The 23,598-nt window shown below is 47.3% G+C and overlaps 1 protein-coding gene across 1 annotated transcript; it reads right to left on the bottom strand.

The window, feature by feature from the left end:
* Positions 1 to 22,081: 22,081 nt before the first annotated feature.
* On the bottom strand, positions 22,082 to 23,381 carry LOC121870791 (skin secretory protein xP2-like). The gene is made up of 2 exons (XM_042372743.1): positions 23,368 to 23,381; positions 22,082 to 23,066 (listed from the first exon to the last, which is right to left on the bottom strand). Exons 1-2 carry the CDS (start codon positions 23,379 to 23,381, stop codon positions 22,082 to 22,084), a joined length of 999 nt encoding a protein of 332 aa, XP_042228677.1.
* Positions 23,382 to 23,598: the final 217 nt, after the last annotated feature.

Raw genomic sequence — 23,598 nt, forward strand, 5'->3', positions numbered from 1 at the left:
CTCCCGCGACCTGTCTGCCACACTTTAGGAGACTGTCAGCCTGGAGACGCACCATCACACTTTCTCCCACACACGCACACGCACACACACACACGCATTCAATCAATCGCCAACCACCAGGCTTTATGATACCCCAGAATTTTGCTTGTGGTCTTTCTAGCCCCGGGTTTCGACAAGTAAGGTACCACCAATTAGTTTTACCTTAATGTAATTATGAAACTTTATCCATACCTTAAAATTACCTTAAATAAAGTACAAAATCCCTTATCCAACCTTTAATCTCCCTCAACGTAGAAACACTTTATCCTACCTTAAAATTACCTTAAATGAAGTACAAAATCCCTTATCTCATACCCAAAATTACGAAACCTTCCACCCAACCTAAAACCACCTTAAAATTATCAACAATATGACCGAAATTATTACTTACAATTTCAAGACACGATAAACAATATTATATCACAGGTTATAAAGTTGTTAAAGGAGAAAGAATAACAGAATACAACAATAATAAAAGAATTAATAAAAAACAGTCGACAGTGGTTGACAGGTAAAGAACTCGACACACATAATGAACACACTGCTTCGAACCCACAATAAATGTTAGTACTTAGAACTCTTAATACTTACGGTAGGATCATTCAAGACCCCATCTTATTTGACCGTATGATTAAACACTCCACCCTAACCTAACCTAACCTAACCTAACCTAACCTAATATAACATAAGCCCAAAAAAAGCGGAAAATTTTAGGAGAGAGAGAGAGACGAGGAGGAGGTGAGAGAGATAGAGAGACGAGGAGGAGGTGGGAGAGAGAGAGAGAGATGACTCGAGGAGGTGAGGTGAGAAGGAGGAAGAGGAGGAGCAGTAGGAGGCAGTAGGAGGCAGGAGGTAGGAGGGGAGACCGTCATATAATTTCCATACGAGGCTGGGTAGCGCCGGTTCCTGCTTACTTATTGTCACCAACGATCACCTTGTTATTTCGCTGCTCAGGTTATCTATGACCAGAGCAGCACACAACTTCACTCTTATATTCTTTGAGGGGGGCGGGAGGGATTAGTTGAAGACTCACCCTCGGCAGCGCGCGACCCCTGGAGATATCGTATACACCTCCCCCCCCCCTCCTACACCCCCTCCTACACCCCCCTCCCTCCCCCAAGATACCAAACAAACCTGATTCTTTTTAGGATAATTTCATGGGGTTTTGGTTATTAGTCTCGAGTATTACTGTCATGATATTACACAAGTTGTTTATTTTGGGGGGAGGGGGAGGGGGGCAGGAGGGGAGACTCTCTTCTAGGATGGATCTTCATTGAATAACACATTACGGTAATATAGAAATTGGCTTCTGTTTTCCTTGTGGAGGAGAGGAAGGGAGGAGGGAGAGCGAAGGAGAGAGGGGAAAGAGAGGGAAAGAGGGAAGGAGGGATGACGAAGGGAGAGAGGGAAAGAGGGAGAGGGAGTGAGAGGGAGGGAGAGGGAGAGGGAGAGGGAGTGGGAGGGAGGGAGGGAGGGAGAGGGAGGGAGAGAGGGAAAGAGGGAGGGAGAGGAAGGAAGGAAGGGAGGAAAGAGGAAGGGAGAGGGAGGGAGGGAGAGGAAGGAAGGAGGGGCTTATATAGATATTCTCAATAGGAGTAAAAAAATTAGTTCCTATGTTATATTATCATTAAAATATTACAGAAATATTATGATACGAATACAATTATGTTGTGGATTTTTTTTCTTCTCAATATTCTCTTTCAGTTATTAATTACAGATGGAAAATAGTGGGGTTAGGTTAGGTTAAGTTAGGTTAGGATAGGTTAAGTTAGGTTGGGTTAGGTTGGGTTAGGTTAGGTTAAGTTAGGTTGGGTTAGGTTGGGTTAGGTTGGGTTAGGTTGGGTTAGGTTGGGTTAGGTTGGGTTAGGTTAGGTTTCATTAAGTTACGTTAGGTTTGGGTCTGTTAGATTCGGTTAAGATGCGTTAGGTTAGCATAGATTCGTTTCGGCTCTCTACATTGCATCGTAAATAACATAACATAACATACCGTAACACTATGACACAAATTATCCAAGTGTGTTTCTTAATCAGGTGGGGGTTTTTTTTGACTCAGGTGAATATAACATTAGTATTTAGTTATTATTATTATTATTATTATTATTATTATTATTATTATTATTATTATTATTATTATTATTTTGAGTTGATTTGAGATAATTTAAAACCTGCTTCAAATATTTCATGTTATTTTGTTTTCTCTTCATTATGTTGATAAGGGATATTCGTATGAATTCTCTCTCTCTCTCTCTCTCTCTCTCTCTCTCTCTCTCTCTCTCTCTATCGACGTCTTTCTTACTCTGGTTCTTCATCTTTTCACTTCTCTCTCTTTCTTTCTTTTAATTCCTTTCTTTATCAAACCATGTCTCTCTCTCTCTCTTAGTTCCTTTCTTTATCAAACCATGTCTCTCTCTCTCTCTCTCTCTCTCTTAGTTCCTTTCTTTATCAATCCTCTCTCTCTCTCTCTCTTAGTTCCTTTCTTTATCAATCCGCCTCTCTCTCTCTCTCTCTCTCTCTTAGTTCCTTTCTTTATCAATCCGCCTCTCTCTCTCTCTCTCTCATTTTTCTTCCAGTTCTCGTACCATTTCCTCTGCTTTACTCCCCTGAAGCTCACTGAATTCTCTCCCGACTTTCTTTACGTTACATCTTTATCTCCTCTCTCGTCCGGTTTTCTCCTTTCTTATCCTTATCCACGATCTGCTTCCTCCCTCTCCTCCCCCTCCTCTTCCTCTCTTCTCCATTCTTTTAGTCTCTTTTCTCTCATTTTTTCTCCTTTCCCTTCTTCTCTCTCCTCCTTCCAGAATCCAACTTTTCCATTTTTCTTGGAGATAGAGAGAGCTTGACCTTTTAAAACTCTTCCAGAAACTCTCTCTCTCTCTCTCTCTCTCTCTCTCTCTCTCTCTCTCTCTCTCTCTCTCTCTCTCTCTCATCTTCTTTCTTTCATTTTTGTTTATTTTTATCTTTTCATCTCTTACTCTCTATCTGTCTATTTGTCCCATTCCAGAAAGTCTCCTCAATTCTCTATCTTTTCCACAAATAAGTTCTTCCTCCTTTCCTATTTGAAGATATGCCCTCTCTTTTCCCCCTTCATATTTCGCCCTCTCCCTGGTTCCCTCTCCATTCAAGGTTCCCCTCCCATTTCCATCTCAAAATATGGGAGGGGTGAAATAGGACCATTCTAGAGATGAGCCCCATTCCTTTTTCCCTCCCAGTGATCAACCTATTCCATCCCACTCTCCTAGATTTGGCCTCTTAGTTTCCCCCTTCCATCCATCCATCCATCTCTCCTAGATTTGGCTTCTCGCCCCTTCCATCCATCCATCTCTCTCCCGTTTCTTCCTTCCCATAAGTGTCCCCTTCCACTCCAGCTCCCAGAAAGGTGGAAGGGGAGGCGTATTCCCTTTCCTTCCAAATACTGTCTCCTACTCCTTCTCACTTTCTCTTTTCTCTTCCATCGGTGATCTTTTCCTCATTTTCCAGCCTACCCCACGTTCTCCTTTCCCATCTTGAGCTTAATACTCGCCATTTCTTTATCAGCCTCCTTCTTTACCTCCCATTCCATAGCCTCCTCAAGTGATACCACCCCTCCCTTTACCATCAAGTACCCCATTTCCCTTCCCTTCCATGTTAAGGGACGGTGCTCTTCCATCCATTCTCCTCTTCCGGTGATGGTCTGACCCTTCCCTTTTCAACACGTGGGATAGACGGCTACTCAGAAAAGGTTCCTTCCCCTTCCATATTTAAGGTAAGTTCCTCACCCTCCCTTACCAAAAAACGTAATATCCATCCCTCTTTCTTCCTTCCCTCCTTTCCCATACTCAGATACGACCTCCTCTCTCTCTCTCTCTCTCTCTCTCACACACACACACACACACACACACACACACACACACACACACACCGGCGTCTTATCTCCATACAGGTAGCCTCCCTCCCTACCACTTAGTGTCTCTCCAGATCACCAGGCGGGTCCTCTCCTCCCCCCTACTTTATGGTCCCTCATATTCGGTCTCAGTCTTGGGATAATTCGCCAAAAATCCCGCCCGGTGGAGATTTACAGGCGGAGTGGAGGCCTCGATATGATCACTGGAGGGAGGGTGGGCGTGGTAGTGGAGGAGGGGGGTGGGTTGGAGGGAGGATGGGGTGAGGGATGGGGAGGAAGGAGAGAATGGGGAGGTAAAAGAGGGGAAGAGCGAGGGAGTGGGAAGGTGAGGAAGGAATTAGGGAGGGAGGAAGGAAGGAAGCGTGGGTGGGAGGAAAGGTGAGGAAAGGAAGAATGGAGAAGATAATTAGAGGAGAGAGGGAGTGAGAGGGAGGGAGGAGGGACAGGGAGAAAGAAAATGACTGGGAGAAGGTAGGAAGGTAAATAGGGGAGAAAATAAGTACGATAATGGAGGTAAAACAGAGATTGTGTGTGTGTGTGTGTGTGTGTGTGTGTGTGTGTGTAAATGTGTTTGTATAGACAGCAGTGGTATAGTTTCAGACACAACTTTCACACAAGGCCGACGGTGAAACATGGTCGACCCAAGTTAAGGAACCAGGAGTCAATTCTCAAAGGATGTTACGGTAAAAAAAAAAAAATTCTCGTAAATGGAGTTGCTAGAATTCGTCGAGTAACTAACTAGCTGACATAAGGCTCTATAACACCACAGGATCGTAAGATAAAAAGAAGTCTAGTAAGTCAGATTGCTGGAAATGATCTACCACTGAGAGAGAGAAAGACACCTAATTGTCTCAGGTGGACCCACAGGATATTACAAGATGGACGTCACATGACACTTGGCCTGATACCTGAGGAAGGGTGAGAGGAGAAGGAGAGAGTACAGAAGGAGACAGGAAGGTTAAATTGGGGAGGAGGAGTAAGACGAGGAAGAGGAGAGAAAGAGTGACAACATGTTCTTCAGTCTCTCATTCCTTTCTTCTCCTCCTCGTTTACCAATTCCCCCCTCCTCACTTCCTCCTTCCTTTCTCTATCATCTCCTCCTCTCTTCCTCTACCACCCTCTCCTCACCACCCACCTCCTCCTCCCATCCTACCTGTCCCTCTCCTCACCACCCACCTCCCTCACCACCCACCTCCCTCACCACTCACCCTCTCCCTCACCATCCTACCTGTCCCTCTCCCTCCACCACCCACCCTCTCCCTCCCCTCACCCTCTCCCTCACCATCCTACCTGTCCCTCTCCCTCACCACCCCACCCTCCTTCCTTACCCCCTCTCAACCCCCACCCTTCCTCTCCCTCACCTCCTTACCTCCTTCATCACCTCCCTTTCACCCCTCTCCTCACCTCCATCTCACCCCTCTCTTCCTCTTCCCTCTCACCTCCCTTCATTATGGCCGAGACCTTAACCCTTATGTTACGACTTCGTGGCAGGCAGATGCAAACAGGAGTTCCGATTCCCGTTAATAAACACCGACCTGAGAGGAAGGGGAGAAGAGGAGGTGGAAGGTGGAAGGAGGAGGAAGGAGGAGGAGGAGGTGGTGTGAAAGAGGAGGAGGGAGGAGGAGGAGGAAGGAGGAGGAGGAGGAGGAGGAGAGAAGAGGGGGAGGTGGATGAGGGGAGGCGGAAGAGGAGCAGGAGGAGGTGGAGGAGGAGGAGGTGGTGGAAGAAGGAGGAGGAGGAGGTGGTGGAAGTGAAAGAGGTGGAGAGAAGGGAGGTCGAGGAGGAGGAGGAGGAGGAGGGAGGAGGGAGTGGAGAGGGGGTGGTGGAGGAGGTGGAAGAGGGAGGAGGAGGTGGAAGAGGGAGGAGGAGGAGGGAGGTGGAAGAGGGAGGTAGAAGAGGGAGTGGAGGAGGAGGTGGAAGAGGGGGTGGAGGAGGGGAGGGTGGAAGAGGGGGGATGGAGGAGGGAGGTGGAAGAGGAGTGGAGGTGGAAGGAGGGAGTGGAAGGGGGTGGAGGAGGAGGAGTGGAAGGGGGTGAAGGAGGAGGTGGAGGAGGAGGAGGAGGTGGAAGAGGGGTGGAGGAGGAGGTGGAAGAGGAGGAGGAGGAGGTAGGGAGGAGAGGAGGTGGGGAGGGTGGAGGGTGGAGGAGAGGAGGTGAAGGGTGGAGGAGGGGGTGGAGGAGGTGGAGGAGGAGGTGGAAGAGGTGGAGGAGGAGGTGGAGGTGGAGGAGGAGGAGGAGGAGGTGGAGGAGGAGGAGGAGAGGTGGGAGAGGAGGAGGAGGAGGTGGAGGAGGAGGAGGAGGAGAGGTGGAGGTGGAAGAGGTGGAAGGGTGAGGAGGAGGAGAGGAGGAGGAGGAGGAGATATCATAAGAAAGAGTAGAGGAAGAGAATAAGGAAGAAAAGAAAGGTCATTGGAGAGAAAAGTACTATCAACCATATGGCCACTACCTATCAACCATATATTTTCTCTCAACCATACGGTGCCTACCTATCAACCATATAGTGCCTATCAACATATAACTCCTATCAACCATGCGTTTACTATCAACCATATAGTGCCACTACCTATCAATATATGCACCACTACCTATCAACCATACAGCCTACCTATCAACCATTACACTACTATCAACCATATGGTGCCACTACCTATCAACCATATGGTGCCAATACCTATCAACCCATATAGGTACTACCTATCAACCATATAGTGCCTACTATCAACCATATAGGTGCCTACCTATCAACCATACAGTGCCACTACTATCAACATATGAACTACACTACCTATCAACCATATAGTGCTACCTATCAACCATGATGCCTACCTATCAACCCTTAGCGACACCTATCAACCATATGGTGTACTACCCCATCAACCATACAGTGCCACTACCTATCAACCATTTATTTTCTATCGACCATAGTGCCACTACCCATCAACCATACAGTGCCACTACCCATCAACCATACAGTGCCACCATCAACCCATGGTACTATCAACCATGGTGCTATCAACCATAGTGCCTATCACCATTGGTGCCCTACTCAACCATATTGTGCCTACCTATCAACCATAAGGTGCCACTACCTATCAACCATATACACCACTACCTATCAACCATAAGTTTACGCTACCTCAACCATATGGTGCCACTACCTATCAACCTGCAATTTACGTATCAACCATACAGTGCCACTACCTATCAACCATATAGTGCCACTACTATCAACCATTTAGCATACCTATCAACCATGGTACTGCCCCATCAACCATATTGTGCCACTACCTATCAACCATCAGTGCCTACCTATCAACCATACAGTGCGCCTGTCAACATACAATTGCTGCCTATCCTGTATCAACCATATAGTGCCTACCTATCAAGCCATGGTGCCACTACCTATCAACGTGTTTCACTACCTATCACCCATGCAGTACTACCTATAACCATACTGTGCCACTACCTATCAACCATATTGACACTACCTATCAACTCATATCAACGATATTGTGCTACCTATCAACCATACAGTGCCACTACTATCAACCATGTTGTGCCTACTATAACCATATAGCTACTACCTACCAACCATACGGTGCCTACCTATCAACCATACGTTACCTATAACCATATAACCACTACAACCACAGTGCCTACCTATACCCATATTGTCGCCTACCTATCAACCATATAAGCACACCTACTCCAACCTTACAGTACCTATCTTGTTAACCTATCAACATATCGTGCCCTACCTATCAACCATACAGTGCCTCTATCAACCATATTGTGCCTACCTATCAACCATACAGTACCTACCATATGTTACTACCTATCAACATATGGTGCACCATATAATATACAGCATATGCAACCACTACCTATCAACCGCCAGTGCTACCTATCAACCGCGTGCTACCTTATCGCCATATTGTGCCTATCAACCTGCAATTTCCACCATATCAAAGCGGTGCCTACCTATCAACCGCCACTTATTTCCTATCAACCATGCAATTTACTATCAGCCTGGTGCCTACCTATCAACCATATAGTGCCTACCTATCAACCTTAGTGCCACTACCTATCAACCATATTGGCACTACCTATCAACCGCCTAACACTATCAACCATACAGTACTACTATCTATATTGTACACTACCTATATCAACCATATAGCGCCACTACCTATCAACCATACAGTGCCACTACCATCAACCATATTGTGCCTACTACCAACCATACGGTACACTATACTATTTACTTTCTATCAACATATAGTGCCACTACCTATCAACCATTTAAACACTACTATCAACATACATACTGCCTATCAACCATACAATTATACACCATCAACCATACATTGCCACTACCTATCAACCATCAAGTGCCTACCTATCAACCATATTATTGCCACTACCTATCAACCATACAGTGCCACTACCTCAACCATACAGTGCCTACCTATCAACCAATACCTCAGCCATAGCCTACTATCAACCATACGGTGCCACTACCCAACCATACAGTGCCACTACCTATCAACATAGTTGCCTACCTATCAACCATACAGTGCCACTACCTATCAACCATACAGTGCCTACCTATCAACCATATTGTGCCACCTATCAGCATATACAGTGCCTCTCAACTATATATGCCTACATCAACCATATTGCGCCACTACCTATCAACAATACAGTGCCACTACCTATCAACCATACGGTGCCTCTACCTATAACCCAGTGCCACTACCTATCAACCATACAATTGCACTACCTATCAACCATTGTGCCACTACCTATCAACCATACAGTGCTACAAACCATACTTACACCTATCAACATAAGTGCCACTGCCTATCAACCATATTGACCTTACCTATCAACCATATTGCTATACATTCACCTATCAACCATACAGTGCCACTACTATCAACCATAGTGCCACTGCCTATTATTTGCCACTACCTATCAACCATAAGCGCCACTACCTATCAACATACAGTGCCACCTATCCCTATATTGTGCCCACTACCTATCAACCTGCCAACCTACCTATCAACCATACACTATAGTGCCACTACCTCAACCGTTTTTTATCAACCATATAGTGCCACTGCCTATCAACCATACAACTTACTACCTATCAACATACAGTGCCACCATATATCAACCATACAGTACCTATCAATACTACACTACCTATCAACCATATTGTGCCTCAGCTGCAGTCCTGCCTATCCAGCCACAGTGCCTACCTATCAACCATGCAGTGCCACTACATCGCCTCTATCAACCATACAGTACTATCTCAACCACATAGTGCCACTACCTATCAGCCATGGTACACTTCAGCGTGCCTACTATCAACCATACAGTGCCTACCTATCAATAGTGCCCTACCTGTCAACTATGTGGTGCTACCTGTCAACCATATAATACACTGCCTACTCAACCTTCAATGCTGCCTATCAACCATATGGTGCTACCTATCAACCATATATGTGCCTGCCTATCAACCATGGTGCCTCTATCAACCATACAGTGCCACTACCTATCAACCATATTGTTCCACTATTTATCCATATAGTGCCACTCCTATCAACCATACAGTGCCACTACCTATCAACCATACAGTGCCACTACCTATCAACCATATACAGCCACTTACCTATCAACCATATGACCACCTATCAACCATAGTGCCACTACCTATCGTCATACAGTGCCACTACCCATCAACCATATAGTGCCACTACCTATCAACCATACAGTGCCACTACCTATCAACCATATAGTGCCACTACCTATCAACCATACAGTGCCACTACCTATCAACCATACAGTGCCACTACCTATCAACCATACAGTGCCACTACCTATCAACCATATAGTGCCACTACCTATCAACCATACAGTGCCACTACCTATCAACCATATAGTGCCACTACCATCAACCATACAGTGCCACTACCTATCAACCATACAGTGCCACTACCTATCAACCATACAGTGCCACTACCTATCAACCATACAGTGCCACTCACACAACTATAGTGCCACTACCTATCAACCATATAGTGCCACCACCTATCAACCATACAGTGCCACTACCTATCAACCATATGTGCCACTACTGACAAACTATACAGTGCTACTGCAATTCCATGAACCATATAGTATTGGCACTCTCTTCATCACTGACATAAAGACAGACAGACAGACGGAAGGAATAGACAGAGACAGACAGATACATAGATTAGATAAAGAAGTAGACAGTCGGAGTGTTTATTTATACATCTCTCTCTCTCTCTCTCTCTCTCTCGTCAGTCTTTCTATCTTCCTGTCTTACACATCTCTCTCTCTCGTCAGTCTTTCTATCTTTCTCCCTGTCTTTACACATTCTCTCTCTCTCTCTCTCTCTCTCTCTCGTCAGTCTTTCTATCTTTCTCCTTGCCCCTCTCTCACCAGCTCTCTCTCGTCAGTCTTTCTATCTTTCTCCCTGTCTCTCTCTCTCACCAGTCTCTCTCTCTCTCTGCTCTCTCTCTCTTCTCTCTCTCTTCTCTCTCTCTCTCTCTCCTCATCAGTCTTTCCATCTTTCCTGTCTTTACAATTCTCTCTCTCTCTCTCTCTTCTCTCTCTCTCTTCTCTCTCCTCACCAGTCTTTCTATCTTTCTCCTGTCTTTACACTCTCTCTCTCTCTCTCTCTCTTCTGGACTGATGACCCACCATGATGACGACAATGAGCCTGGGAAAGTGTCACGTTACCCTAACTAGCTGACTCACTTTCAGCTTAAGAGTCCCTACGCTTAACTCCTTAGTCACTTTCCTTCTAGGGACAGTGACTCATATTATCTCTCTCTCTCTCTCTCTCTTCTTATGTCATTGTAATCTTTTCAAGGCAAAAATATGATAAAGATAAATGCAATGAACAACAACAACATCAATAAAATAATAATAATAATAATAAAGAGAGGGTCCTGTAGGCAAGACGGCAGTACAGCTACAGAACACCTAAGACGTCAACCTTCTGTATTTCGGCACAGAATGAGGCAGTGTACTCACCCAACTTCATACTCTCACAACTGTATAAGAAGGTGTCCATTAATAAATAATAATAATACTAATAAAAATAAATACATAATAATAAATCTGCGACATACAATGAGGAGAGGGGGAGAGTTAGGCCCACTTCCGGGAGGGTTAGGGGTGAGGGGAAGGGGAGGGAGGGGGAGGGGAGGGGAAGGGGAGGGGAAGGGGTGAGATGGGGAGAGGGAGGGGGGGGTGGGAGGAGGGGGGGGAGGGGGAGGGAAGGCCTAACTTTGCCTCTCCCTCATCTACATATCCGGTTGAGACCGTGACAAGCTGAACCCCTCAAGCAACCTCTCTCTCTCTCTCTCTCTCTCTCTCTCCACCTCAATCCTAGCACTTCCTTTTTTATCCTCTTTTCATTTTCTCTTTTGTGTTTCGTTCGGTCGACTTTATTTATTTATTTTTTCCTTATCTCCCATTTTTTTTTATTACCGTTAAATCATTTGTTCACTTCATGCCATTTCTCCTAATTTTTATTCTCTTTCTTTTCATTTTCTCCTCTGTTTTCATTATTCTTTTTTACCTATTTTTCCCAATCACCTCTTTTCTATTTCCCCTTCTCTTGTTCTTCCCTCTTTCCTAATATTCATTTTCTTCTTCTTCTTTCTTCTCCCTTCTTCCTCCTTCTGGCCTCTCCTTCTTTTCTCTCTCTCCTCCCCACTTTCATCTCTTCTCCTTCTCTATCTCCTTCTCTTACACCCCCTCTCTCATCGTTCCCCTACTTCTCTCTCTCTTCCCCACCTCTTCTTCCCTCTTATGCTTTCCTGCTTCTTCTCTCCTCTTCCCCCACCTTCTTCCCCTCTCTGCTTTCCTGCTTCCCTCTCTCCTTCCCCACCTCTCTTCTTCCCCTTCTCTCTGCTTTCCTGCTTCCTCTCTCTTTCCCCACTCTTCTTCCCCTCTCTGCTCCCCACTTCCTCTCTTTTCCCCTCCTCTTCTTCCCTTCTCTTCTGCTTTCCTACTTCCTCTCTCTTTCCCCACCTCTCTTCTTCCCCTTCTTTATGTTCTTTCCTGCTTCCTTTCTCCTTTCTCTCTTCTTCCCCTCTTCTCTGCTTTCCTTGCCTTCCTTCTCCTTCCCCACCTCTCTTCTTCCCCCCTTCTCTGCTTCTTTCCTGCTTCCCTCTCTCTCTTCTTTCCCCATCTTCTCTTTCTTCCCCCTTCTCTCTGCTTTCTGCTTCCCCCTCTCTTTCCCCACCTCTTCTTCCCCCTTCTCTCTTTGCTTTCCTCTTTCCCCCTCTTCCCCACCTCTCTTCTTCCCCTTCTCTGCTTCTGCTTCTCTCTCCCTTCCCCCTCACCTTCTTTCTTGCTTCCTCCCTCCCCCTCTTGACGGACGAGGGGAGGGAGGGGAGGAACTGACAAACAAGTGTGGAGGAGGGAGTAAAGATTAAGACCTCCCCCTAGTCCACGCCTACGAGAGGGGAAAGAAAGGGAAAAAACAAACAGGGAAATAAAAACAAACAGGGAAATAAAAACAAACAGGGAAATAAAAACAATCAGGAAAAAACAGGTAAATAAAACAAACAGGGAAATAAAAACAAACGGAAATAAACAAACAGGAAATAAAACAAACAGGGAAATAAAAACAAACAGGTAAATAAAAAACAAACGGAAATAAAAACAAACGGAAATAAAAACAAACAAAGGCAAGCTGACCCCCCCCTTTAGTCTTCAACGTTGGACTTAAAAGTGACTTAAATTTGGACTTAAAATTGGAGTTGAAAGTAACTTAAAACTTGCCTTAAGATTGACTTATGATTGGATTTAAAATTGACTTAAAGCTGGACTTGAAATTCCAGTTGCATTAGACTTATGTTATCAGGGTATATGAAGCACCCGTATCACTTATGCCAGGTAGAACCACTCACATGTCACTCAATGGTCACTCACATGTCAGGAATGGTCACTCAGAAGCTTGGAATGGTCACTCAAATGCTAGGAATGATCACTCAAATGCTAGGAATGGTCACTCAGGAGGTAGGAATGATCACTCAAATGCTAGGAATGGTCACTCATATGCTAGGAATGGTCATTGCAGGAATGGTCACTCAGAAGCTAGGAATGGTCACCAGAAGCTAGGAATGGTCACTGAGAAGCTAGGAATGGTCACCCAGAAGTTAGTAATGGTCAATCTGAAACTAGGAATGGTCACTCAAATACTAGGAACGGTCACTCAGATGCTAGGAAAGGCTATGTAGTGGCACTTTGGCATTAAGGAGAGCCAGCAAGGTTACAGCGAGGGGGAGGGGGGAAGAGAGTGCCATGCTGTGCCAAACTTGGTGACGTATGGTCGAGCACATGTGTTTTCCCACTTCATAATTCACCTTTAATGAGTCCACCATCTTGGCTCTCTCTCTCTCTCTCTCTCTCTCTCTCTTCTTCTCTCTCTCTCTCTCCATTTTCACTCCTATCTTCCTTCCCGCTGTCTGTCCCACCTCCTCTTCCTTCCTCGTTTCCCCTTTCCTTAACAGCTATTACCTCCTCCTTCCCTCCTTTCTTCCCAACTTCCCTTCCCTTCTCTACCCTTCCTCTCATTCTTAATATTGCCTTACCCCTCCCTTCTTCCCCACCCCATCCATCTCTCCTTCCTCACCTACCCTTCCTGTATCCCCCTCCCCCTTCTGTCACGTCAAGACCTGATAATGACAGTAGGAAGCAGAGGAAGTGAAGTCACTATCCCCTACTGCCAGCTGCCCACTACAGGGTCCCGAGAAGTGCCTAGCCCAATGGGGGAGGAGAGTGCCAAGGTATCAGTGCCCCAAGGAAGTGCCAATGGGTTGCCACTGTCAGGAGAAGTGCCAATAGGTGTCACTGTCTGAAGGCAAGTACTAAGGGTGATATCGTCCGGGGAGGGGAAGGGTGCGTCACTGCCCCAAACATGTGTCAAGTGATGTTAGTATTCAGTGGAAAGTGCCCGAACAGTAATAAGGAAGAGTGAAAAAAGAAAGTGGATGGGAGAGTGACTGGGGACGAAGGAGAGACTGCAGAGTAGGACAGCATGGGGGGCAGTGACGCGTAAGAGCTGTAAGTGGAACCAGAGATAACGGAAAGTGACAGACATTAGTGTATGAGAGAGAGAGAGAGAGAGAGAGAGAGAGAGAGAGAGAGGGAGAGAGAGAGAGAGAGAGAGAGAGAGAGATTAAGGACAGTGCCAAGGAAAATGACAGAATGTGGGGGAAGGTAAGTGCAAGAGATGTCATCCTGGAGAAGATGGGAGGAGTAGAAAAGGATAATAAATGGCGGTAAACAGAACAACAAAATGACAGTGGACAGAACAAGACCGATGGGAGGGTAGACAGAAGAGAGGAGAGAAGAGGAAGTAATTGATTTTCTTTTTGTAGAGGAAGAGGAGGTAAGAGAAGAGGAAGAGGAGGTGAGATGAGGAAGAGGAGAAGAGAAGAGGGAGGTGAGAGAAGAGGAAGAGGGAGGTGAGAGAAGAGGAAGAGGTGAGAGAAGAGGAAGAGGAGATGTGAGAGATGAGGAAGAGGAGATGGAGATGAGGAAGAGGAGAAGAGGAAGAGGAGGTGGGAGAGAAGAGGAAGAGGAGGCGAGAGAAGAGGAAGAGGAGGTGTGAGATGAGGAAGAGGAGAAGAGGAAGAGGAGGTGAGAAAAGAGGAAGAGGAGGTGAGAAAGAGGGGAAGAGGAGGTGTGAGATGAGGAAGAGGAGAAGAAGAGAGGAGAGGAGAGGAAGAGAAGGTGAGTAGAGGAAGAGGAGGTGAGAAGGTCAAGAGAAGGAAGAGGATTAATAGTTCGAAAGCGGAAGAAGTGGTGGAGGAGGAAGAAGTGGTGGAGGAGGAAGAAGTGGTGGAGGAGGAAGAAGGAGGAGGATGAAGTGTTGGAGGAGGATGAAGTGTTGGAGGAGGAAGAAGTAGTGGTGGGAGAAGGAAGAAGTGGTGGGAGAAGGAAGAAAGGTGGAGAAGAAGAGAGTGGTAGGGAGGAAGAAGTTGGAGAAGGAAGAAGAGTGGTGTAGGAGGAAGAAGAAAGGTGGGAGAAGGAAGAAGTAGTGGTGTAGGAGGAAGAAAGTAGGGGGGGAGAAGGAAGAAGTAGTGGTGGAGAAGGAATAGTTAGTGGAGAAGGAAGAAGTGGTGAGAAGAAGAAGAAATAGTGTGGTGGACTTACACATTTGGGTTCGAGTTTTTGTGGTAATTTAGAGCTGTTTGGCTGTCCACTTTGTCGGGCACCAAGCGAGGGGGGAGGGGAGGGGAGAGAGGGGAGGGGGAGAGGAGAGGGGAGGGGGAGAGGAGAGAGGGGAGGGGAGAGAGGGAGGGGGGAGGTGGGAAACATGAGAGGAGCAGGTGAGAGAAAAAATGGGGGAAGAGGAGAAAGAGTCATCACTAGGGAGGGGGGGGAGGGGAGGGGAATGGGGGGTAATGAAGACTGTGAAAGAGCAAGAGGGAGGAGAGGAGGAGAGGGATCACATGAGGGAGGAAGAAGGGGGGAAGAGGAGGAGAGGATCTGAAACGTAGGCCTGGTGAGACGAAAGATGAGGTGGAGGGGAAGGAGGAGTGTATAGAAGAGGGGACGACCAGGTGAGAGAGGGGGGAAGGAGATGAGGGGGAGGGCCAGGTGAGAGAGAGAGGGGAGAAGGAGAGGGAGGCCAGGGAGAGAGAGGGGAGATGAGAGGGAAGGTCCAGGTGAGAGAGAGGGGAGATGAGGGGAGGGGCTAGGTGAGAGAGGGGAGATGAGGGGAGGGCCAGGGAGAAAGAGGGGAGATGAGGGGAGGGTCCAGGTGAGAGAGAGGGGAGATGAGGGGGAGGGCCAGGTGAGAGAGAGGGGATGAGGGGAGGGCCAGGGTGGAGAGAGAGGGGAGATGAGGGGGGAGGGGCCAGGTGAGAGAGAGGGGAGATGAGGGGGAGGGCCAGGTGAGAGAGAGGGGAGATGAGGGGGAGGGTCCAGGTGAGAGAGGGAGATGAGGGGGAGGGGCCGGTGGGAGAGAGAGGGGAGATGAGGGGAGGGCTAGGAGAGAGAGGGGAGATGAGGGGAGGGCTGGGGTGAGAGAGAGAGGGGAGATGAGGGGAGGGCTGGGGAGAGAGAGGGAGATGAGGGGAGGGCCAGGTGAGAGAGAGGGGAGATGAGGGGAGGGCCAGGTGAGAGAGAGGGGAGATGAGGGGAGGGCCAGGTGGAGAGAGGGGAGATGAGGGGGAGGGCCAGGTGAGAGAGAGGGGAGATGAGAGGGAAGGCCAGGTGAGAGAGGGGGAGATGAGGGGGAGGGCCAGGTGAGAGAGAGGGAGATGAGGGGAGGGCCAGGGTGAGAGAGAGAGGGGAGATGAGGGGGAGGGCCAGGTGAGAGAGAGGGGATGAGGGAGGGCCAGGTGGAGAGAGAGGGGAGATGGGGGAGGGCAGGGGGGGGGGAGGCCAGGTGAGAGAGAGGGGAGAGATGAGGGGGAGGGCCAGGTGAGAGAGAGGGGAGATGAGGGGGGAGGGCTAGGTGAGAGAGAGGGGATGAGGGGAGGCCAGGAGAGAGGGGAGATGAGGGGGAGGGGCCAGGTGAGAGAGGGGAGATGAGGGGAGGGCCAGGTGAGAGAGAGGGGGGAGATGAGAGGGAGGGCCAGGTGAGAGAGAGGGGAGATGAGGGGAGGGCCAGGTGAGAGAGGGAAAAGGAGACACACCTGGGAAAGCAAAACACTCATTAACGTCCCCAAGATTCTTCCTCCCTCCTGTTGCGACCTCTCACCAGTCACATAGCCTATTAACCACAGAACCTAAGCTCATACCTCAGGTGTATCTCAGGTGTATTTATTTTCGTATTTGCTCTCCCTCACCTGATGTGTTTATAAAGTAAACAGGTGAGAGAGAGAGAGAGAGAGAGAGAGAGAGAGAGAGAGAGAGAGAGAGAGAGAGAGAGAGTTTATCTTTAACTAGGCTGATATATTAACTTCTTTACTTAATAATGAATAATATATATTTTAATATTTTTTTTCTGCCTAAATAAACTGTTTGAACTGCAGTGTCTGACCCTCTGAGGATGGGAGTTTAACTCGCTGATGGTTTAACATTTTAAGGAAGATATTTGATCCTTTTGAGAATGATGGTTTAACCCTTTTCAGAATCATGGTTAAAATATATGAGAATGATGGTTTAACCCTTTGGGAATGATGGTTTAACCTTTGGAATGATGGCTTAACCCTTTGAGAATGATGGTTTAACCCTTTGAGAATAATGGTTTAAACACTTGAAAATGATAGCTTAAACCGCCATTCTCAAGGGGTTAAAAACCACCATTTTCAAAGATTTAAACCATTATCTCAAAAGGGTTAAACCTTCATTCTCAAAGGGTTAAACTATCGTCCTTAAAGGGTTAAACTATCATTCCAAAGGGTTAAACCATCATTCTCAAAGGGTTAAACTATCGTCCTTAAAGGGTTAAACCATCATTCCAAAGGGTTAAACCATCATTCAAAAGCGTTAAACTATCGTCCTTAAAGGGTTAAACCATCATTCCAAAGGGTTAAACCATCATTCCAAAGGGCTAAACCATAATTCCCAAAAGGTTAAACATCTTTACCAAACACACATGAACTAAGGCCAACAATATTAGTATAAAGCACATACATTTTATTTAAAGTATATAATTCAGAGCCACATTCAGTACAGACAGTGAACTGATATGAAACTATAATCGTGGGTAAACTAACCTTAATGTTTATATAATGTTTATTAATGTGTGGATGTGAGTTTGTGTGGATATTTCTGCATGCTCTCTCTCTCTCTCTCTCTCTCTCTCTCATCTTTATTGAGCATTTTCTACGTCTTCATTCGCCCCCACAAAAAATAATTACATAAGCTGCTTATATTGAATAAGAAATGGCACTCCATATTATTATTATTATTATTATTATTATTATTATTATTATTATTTGTCATCATTATCCTTATTCTCATTATTATCATTACTCTACATTCATTACTCTTTATCCCCGGGTTGCTTGCCGTGGGTTATGTCGTGTCATATTTCCGTGTTACGTTGTGGCTACTTCCTTCCTTCCTTCTTTTATGCATTTATTATTTCTTTTCTTTTTGTCTTATTTGGTATTTCTATTCTTTCTTTGTCCGTGTCTTAATCCCCCTTGGCGTGGGCGTGGCGCGTGGTGTGGGTGTGAGGGGGAAAAAAGGGCGTCGGTCTGGGCATCTGGTGGCCACATGGGCGTGCTGATGGTGGTGGTGGGGAAATGGAGGAGTGGTGGTGATGTTGGTGGTGTTGGGGAAAGGGAGGAGTATTGGTGATGGTGGTGTTGGGGAAAGGAGGAGTGGATGGTGGTGTTGGGGAAAGGGAGGAGTATTGGTGATGGTGGTGTTGGGGAAAGGGAGGAGTGTTGGTGATGGTGGTGTTGGGGAAAGGAGGAGTATTGGTGATGGTGTTGAAAAGGGAGGAATGGTGGTGTTGGGGAAAGGAGGGGGGATGGTGGTGTTGGGGAAAGGAGGAGGTTGTGATGGTGGTGTTGGGGAAAGGGAGGAGTGTTGGTGATGGTGGAAAGGGAGGAATGGTGGTGGTGTTGGGGAAAGGGAGGAGTGTTGGTGATGGTGGTGTTGAAAAGGGAGGAATGGTGGTGGTGTTGGGGAAAGGGAAGAGTGGTGATGGTGGATGATGGTAGATGGTGGAAGTGATGGTAGTAGGAGGAATCACAGCCGGGTAGTGGTAGTAGTGGTGGTAGTGGTGACGTAAGGAAGGGAGCTAGAAGAGTAGTAGTAGTAGTAGTAGTAGCTACCACAACACTACCAACTTCATAACTCCATCACTACCATCACTACCAGTCACATGATTGGCGTATAAGTACCACCATCACCTACCACCATTCACCGCTACAGAGATACACGTGCCACCACCACCACCAGTCACCCGAGAGAGCAACACGTGCCACAGGGGTCTTAGTACCTGCCCAGGGCGCTACGTTAATTAACCTGTACACGCTGACACACCTGATATGATTCTCTCACCTGATCTTCCTTTCTTTGCTTTTAATTTATGTTGTGATTTATTGTTTATTATTATTATTATTATTATTATTATTATTATTATTATTATTATTGTTATTATTATTGTTGTTGTTGTTGTTACTAAATTCCTAAAACTCGAAATCAAAATAAATTCTTTCAGATGACGGACAAGAAAACTGTTTAAAGGGGTTAAGGGTAGAGTAAGCTTCCTGTTAACGGGGGAGGGAGGTAAGAATCCTGTTGTGGAGGTGTAGGACTCCTGTTAACGGGAGGAGCAGCACCAACAGACAGTTCAGGAGCAGCTCGTAAACATTCTCCTCCTGTGTTTTTGTCCAAGTGTGTTACAACAGTTAAACGGTAGTTCACATTCCTTCTAGATCCTTCCTTCCTTCTTGGTGGTGTTCTGGACGGTGGTGGTGGTGGTAGTGGTAGTAGTGAGGTGGTTGGTGGTGGTAGTAGTGGAGGTGGTGGGTGGTGGTGATGTTGGTGGTGGTGGTAGTGTTGGTGGTGGTGGTAGTGGTGAGAATTGGTGGTGGTAGGGTTGGTGGTGGTGGTAGTAATGATGGTGGTGGTAGTGGTGATGGTGGTGGTGGTAGGGTTGGTGGTAGTAGTGGTGAGGTGGTGGAAGTAGGGTTGGTTGATGGTAGTAGTGGTAATGGTGGTAGTCGTGGTACTGGAGGTTCCATGCTAGTGGTTTAGTAGTGGTAGTAGTGGTGGTGGTGGTAGAGTGATAGTGGTATCTTGGCAGGAGTGGTAGTAGTCGTGGTACTGAGATCGTGGTAGTGATAGTAGTAGTCGTGGTACTGAGATCGTGGTAGTGGTGGTAGTTCTAATAAAATACCACATTCTTTTTTGTCTCTTTAAATAGTAAATTAATATGCACGATACAACTTAATACTTTACGAGATGAATTAAGAAATATAAATAGAGAAATTTATTTTATGTGAAGTCTGAAGGATTATCAAAGTTGCCTACAAATTACCAGGTAACCCACCTCTCTCCTCCCTCCCTTTCCTTCTTTCTTCCTTCTTCCTTCCTTCCTATATTTATTCCTTCCTTTATTCATTCTCTCCACCCCCTCTCTCTCTCTCTCTTTCCTTCTCTCCCTTTCTTTATTCCTTTCCTTCCATTTTTCTATCTTCCTTTCTTTATTCCTTTCATTCCATCCTCTCTCTCTCTCTCTCTCTCTCTCTCTCTCTCTCTCTCACAGACTCTTCCGGGAAAAGGATTACGTTGTTAGCTGGGATTATACCAACGACTGTCTGTCTGTCCGTCTGTCTGTCTATCCGTCTGTCTGTCTATCCGTCTGTCCGCCTGTCTGTCTGTCTGTACATGTGGGAGTTTCCGGAAAGCGCTACTCCTGCACGTAACATGAGGGGTCCATATAGTAACTGGTCGACTGTTGCTTCTCCAGTTATATATACATACAGTTAGCCAGTATGTACATAGCCAGTAGTGTTTCACTACGTTAGAGTCAGTGTTATCTACCAAAGCCAGTTAGCCAGTCAGTGTTATCTACCATAGCCAGTTAGCCAGTCAGTGTTATCTACCATAGCCAGTTAGCCAGTCAGTGTTATCAACCATAGCCAGTTAGCCAGTCAGTGTTATCAACCATAGCCAGTTAGCCAGTGGTGTTATCTACCATAGCCAGTTAGCCAGTCAGTGTTATCTGCAAAGCCAGTTAGCCAGTCAGTGTTATCTACCAACCAGTTAGCCAGTCGTGTTATCCCATAGCCAGTTAGCCAGTCAGTGTTATCTACCATAGCCAGTTGTGATCAAGTGTTATCTACCATAGCCAGTTAGCCAGTCAGTGTTATCTACCATAGCCAGTTAGCCAGTCAGTGTTATCTACCGCAGCCAGTTAGCCAGTGGTGTTATCTACCATAGCCAGTTAGCCAGTCAGTGTTATCTACCATAGCCAGTTAGCCAGTCAGTGTTATCTACCGATTAGCCAGTCTGTTATCTACGTAGTTAGCCAGTCAGTGTTATCTACCATAGCCAGTTAGCCAGTCAGTGTTATCTACCATAGCCAGTTAGCCAGTCAGGTCTAATTAAAGTCAGTGTTATCTACCGTAGCCAGTTAGCCAGTGGGTGTTATTATGTACAGTTAGTCAGTCAGTCAGATCTATCATCGTGAGGTTCGTGGTGATAACAGGTGACTGGAGGGATTGAGAAAACAGTCAATAAATAGTTGATGTTTTGAGGTGTTCTCTTGAAGGGTAGAGGACAAGGAGGAGGAAGAAAAGGAAGAGTAGGAGGAGGAAGAAAAGGAAGAGTAGGAGGAAGAAAAGGAAGAGTAGGAGGAGGAAGAAAAGGAAGAGTAGGAGAAGGAAGAAAAGGAAGAGTAGGAGGAAGAAAAGGAAGAGTAGGAGAGGAAGAAAAGGAAGAGTAGGAGGAAGAAAAGGAAGAGTGGGAGAAGGAAGAAAAGGAAGAGTAAAGAGGGAGGAAGGAGTAGGAGGAAGAAAAAGGAAAGGAGTAAGAGGGAGGAGAAAGAGTAGGAGGAAAAAAAAAGGAAAGTGGGAGAAGGAAGAAAAGAGGAAAGAGTAAGAGGAGGAAGAGTAGGAGGAAGAAAAGGAAGAGAGTAGGAGAAGGAAGAAAAGGAAAGAGTAGGAGGGGGAGGAGAAGAAGAAAAAGGAAGAGTAGGAGAAAGGAAGAAAAGGAGGAAAGAGTAGGAGGAAGAAAAGGAAAGAGTAGGAGAAGGAAGAAAAAGGAAGAGTAAGAGGAGGAAGAAGTAGGAGGAAGAAATGGAAGAGTAAGAAGGGAGGAAGAAGTAGGAGGAAAAAAAAGGAAGAGTAGGAGAAGGAAAGAAAAGGAAGAGTAAGAGGAGGAAGAGTGGGAGGAAGAAAAGGAAGAGTAGGAGAAGGAGAAAGAAAAAGGAAGAGTAGGAGGAAGAAAAGGAAGAGTAGGAGAAGGGGAGGAAGAAAGAAAAGGGAAGAGTAGGAGGAAGAAAAGGAAAGAGTAGGAGAAGGAAAAAAAAAGGAAGAGTAGGAGAAGGAAGAAAAGGAAGAGTAGGAGAAGGAGGAAAAAAGAGAAAGAACCAACTGAAATATCGTCACCCTCCCTCAGCTCCCCTTCCACGGCACTTCCTCCCCAAACTCCCCTTCTCCATCACCTCCTCCCTTTGCTCCTTCTCTCCCTTAGTTCCATTCCCCATTAGCCCCATTCCAGTCTCCCTTCTTAAGATTAGTGTGTGGCTGGATGGTTGGTCCCCATGAGCTTGCGTGGGGCTGGCTGCCCGAGCTTGCGTGGGGGCAGGCTGGTCCCTGGCTGGTGGCTGTTGGTCCCATGAGCTTGCGTGGGGCTGGTTGATCCCTGAGCTTGCGTGGGGGCAGGCTGGTCCTTGAGCTGCGTGGGGGCAGGCTGGTCCCCTTGAGCCTGCGTGGGGGCAAGCTGGTCCCAGGCTTGCGTGGGGGCAGGCTGGTCCCTTGAGCTTGCGTGGGGGCAGGCTGGTCCCCTTGAGCTTGAGTGGGGGCTGGCTGGTCGTGGGGCTGGCTGGTCCCCTTGAGCTTGCGTGGCGGCTGGCTGGTCCCCTTGAGCTTGAGTGGGGGCTGGCTGGTCCACTTGGCTTGCGTGGGGCTGGCTGGTCCCTTGAGCTTGCGTGGGGAGCTGGTCCCTTGAGCTTGCGTGGCGGCTGGCTGGTCCCCTTGAGCTTGCGTGGGGGCAGGCTGGTCCCCTTGAGCTTGCGTGGCGGCTGGCTGGTCCCCTTGAGCTTGCGTGGGGGCTGGCTGGTCCCCTTGAGCTTGCGTGGGGGCAGGCTGGTCCCTTAGTTGCGTGGCTGGCTGGTCCCTTGAGCGTGGGGCAGGCTGGTCCCGGCTTGAGTGGGGGCTGGCTGGTCCCTTGAGCTGCGTGGGGGCAGGCTGGTCCCTTGAGCTTGCGTGGGGGCAGGCTGGTCCCCTGGCTGAGTGGGGCTGGCTGGTCCCTTGGCTTGCGTGGGGGCTGGCTGGTCCCCTTGAGCTGCGTGGGGGCTGGCTGGTCCCCTTGAGCTTGCGTGGGGGCTGGCTGGTCCCCAGCTTGCGTGGGGGCTGGTTGGTCCTCTTGAGCTTGCGTGGGGTGGGTGGAGGTGGAGTGAGGGGTGTGCCACGTGCCTGACGCCACCACCCTGACCACCTGGTGCCGCCCACTCTGTAGGAGGTGCCAGGAGGGGGGCGTGATCCTCTAAGGGAGGTGGATTGTGTTACAGGCGCCACCCTCTCTCTCCCTCACCTCCCTCTTGCCTACCCCTCTCTTTCTTCTCTCCTTTCCCCTGCTGTGTCGACGACTCTCCATAACCACCGTCTGGGGACAAGTTCCTCAGGACTGTTTGTCGTCTTTGTGTGTGTGGGGGGGGGGGGGGGGAGAGAAGACAGAAGAGAGAGAGAGAGACGCCATCAATGCACAACTGATGCTATATTAATGCATCTCTTCAAGGTAGAGATCGTGGTACAAATCAGACGCCATTTTGGTCATTAATTCTAAGACATGGCGGAAATTTACAAACCTGTATATTAACCTTTATCTCTAAACTAGTAGGACATATCTAACTCAGGTATAGTCTTGGTGTAGTTATGGCGCCATTTTGGAATTTTTATTTTTTACCGTAAGAGCCATTAAGACGCCCACGTATATATTCACTTAGAAGGAAAATTAGAAATACGACTCTCAAAAAATTCGAGAT

This window comes from Homarus americanus, unplaced genomic scaffold, assembly GCF_018991925.1.
Source record: "Homarus americanus isolate GMGI-L3 unplaced genomic scaffold, GMGI_Hamer_2.0 scaffold40945, whole genome shotgun sequence".
In the NCBI taxonomy this organism is placed as follows: domain Eukaryota; kingdom Metazoa; phylum Arthropoda; class Malacostraca; order Decapoda; family Nephropidae; genus Homarus; species Homarus americanus.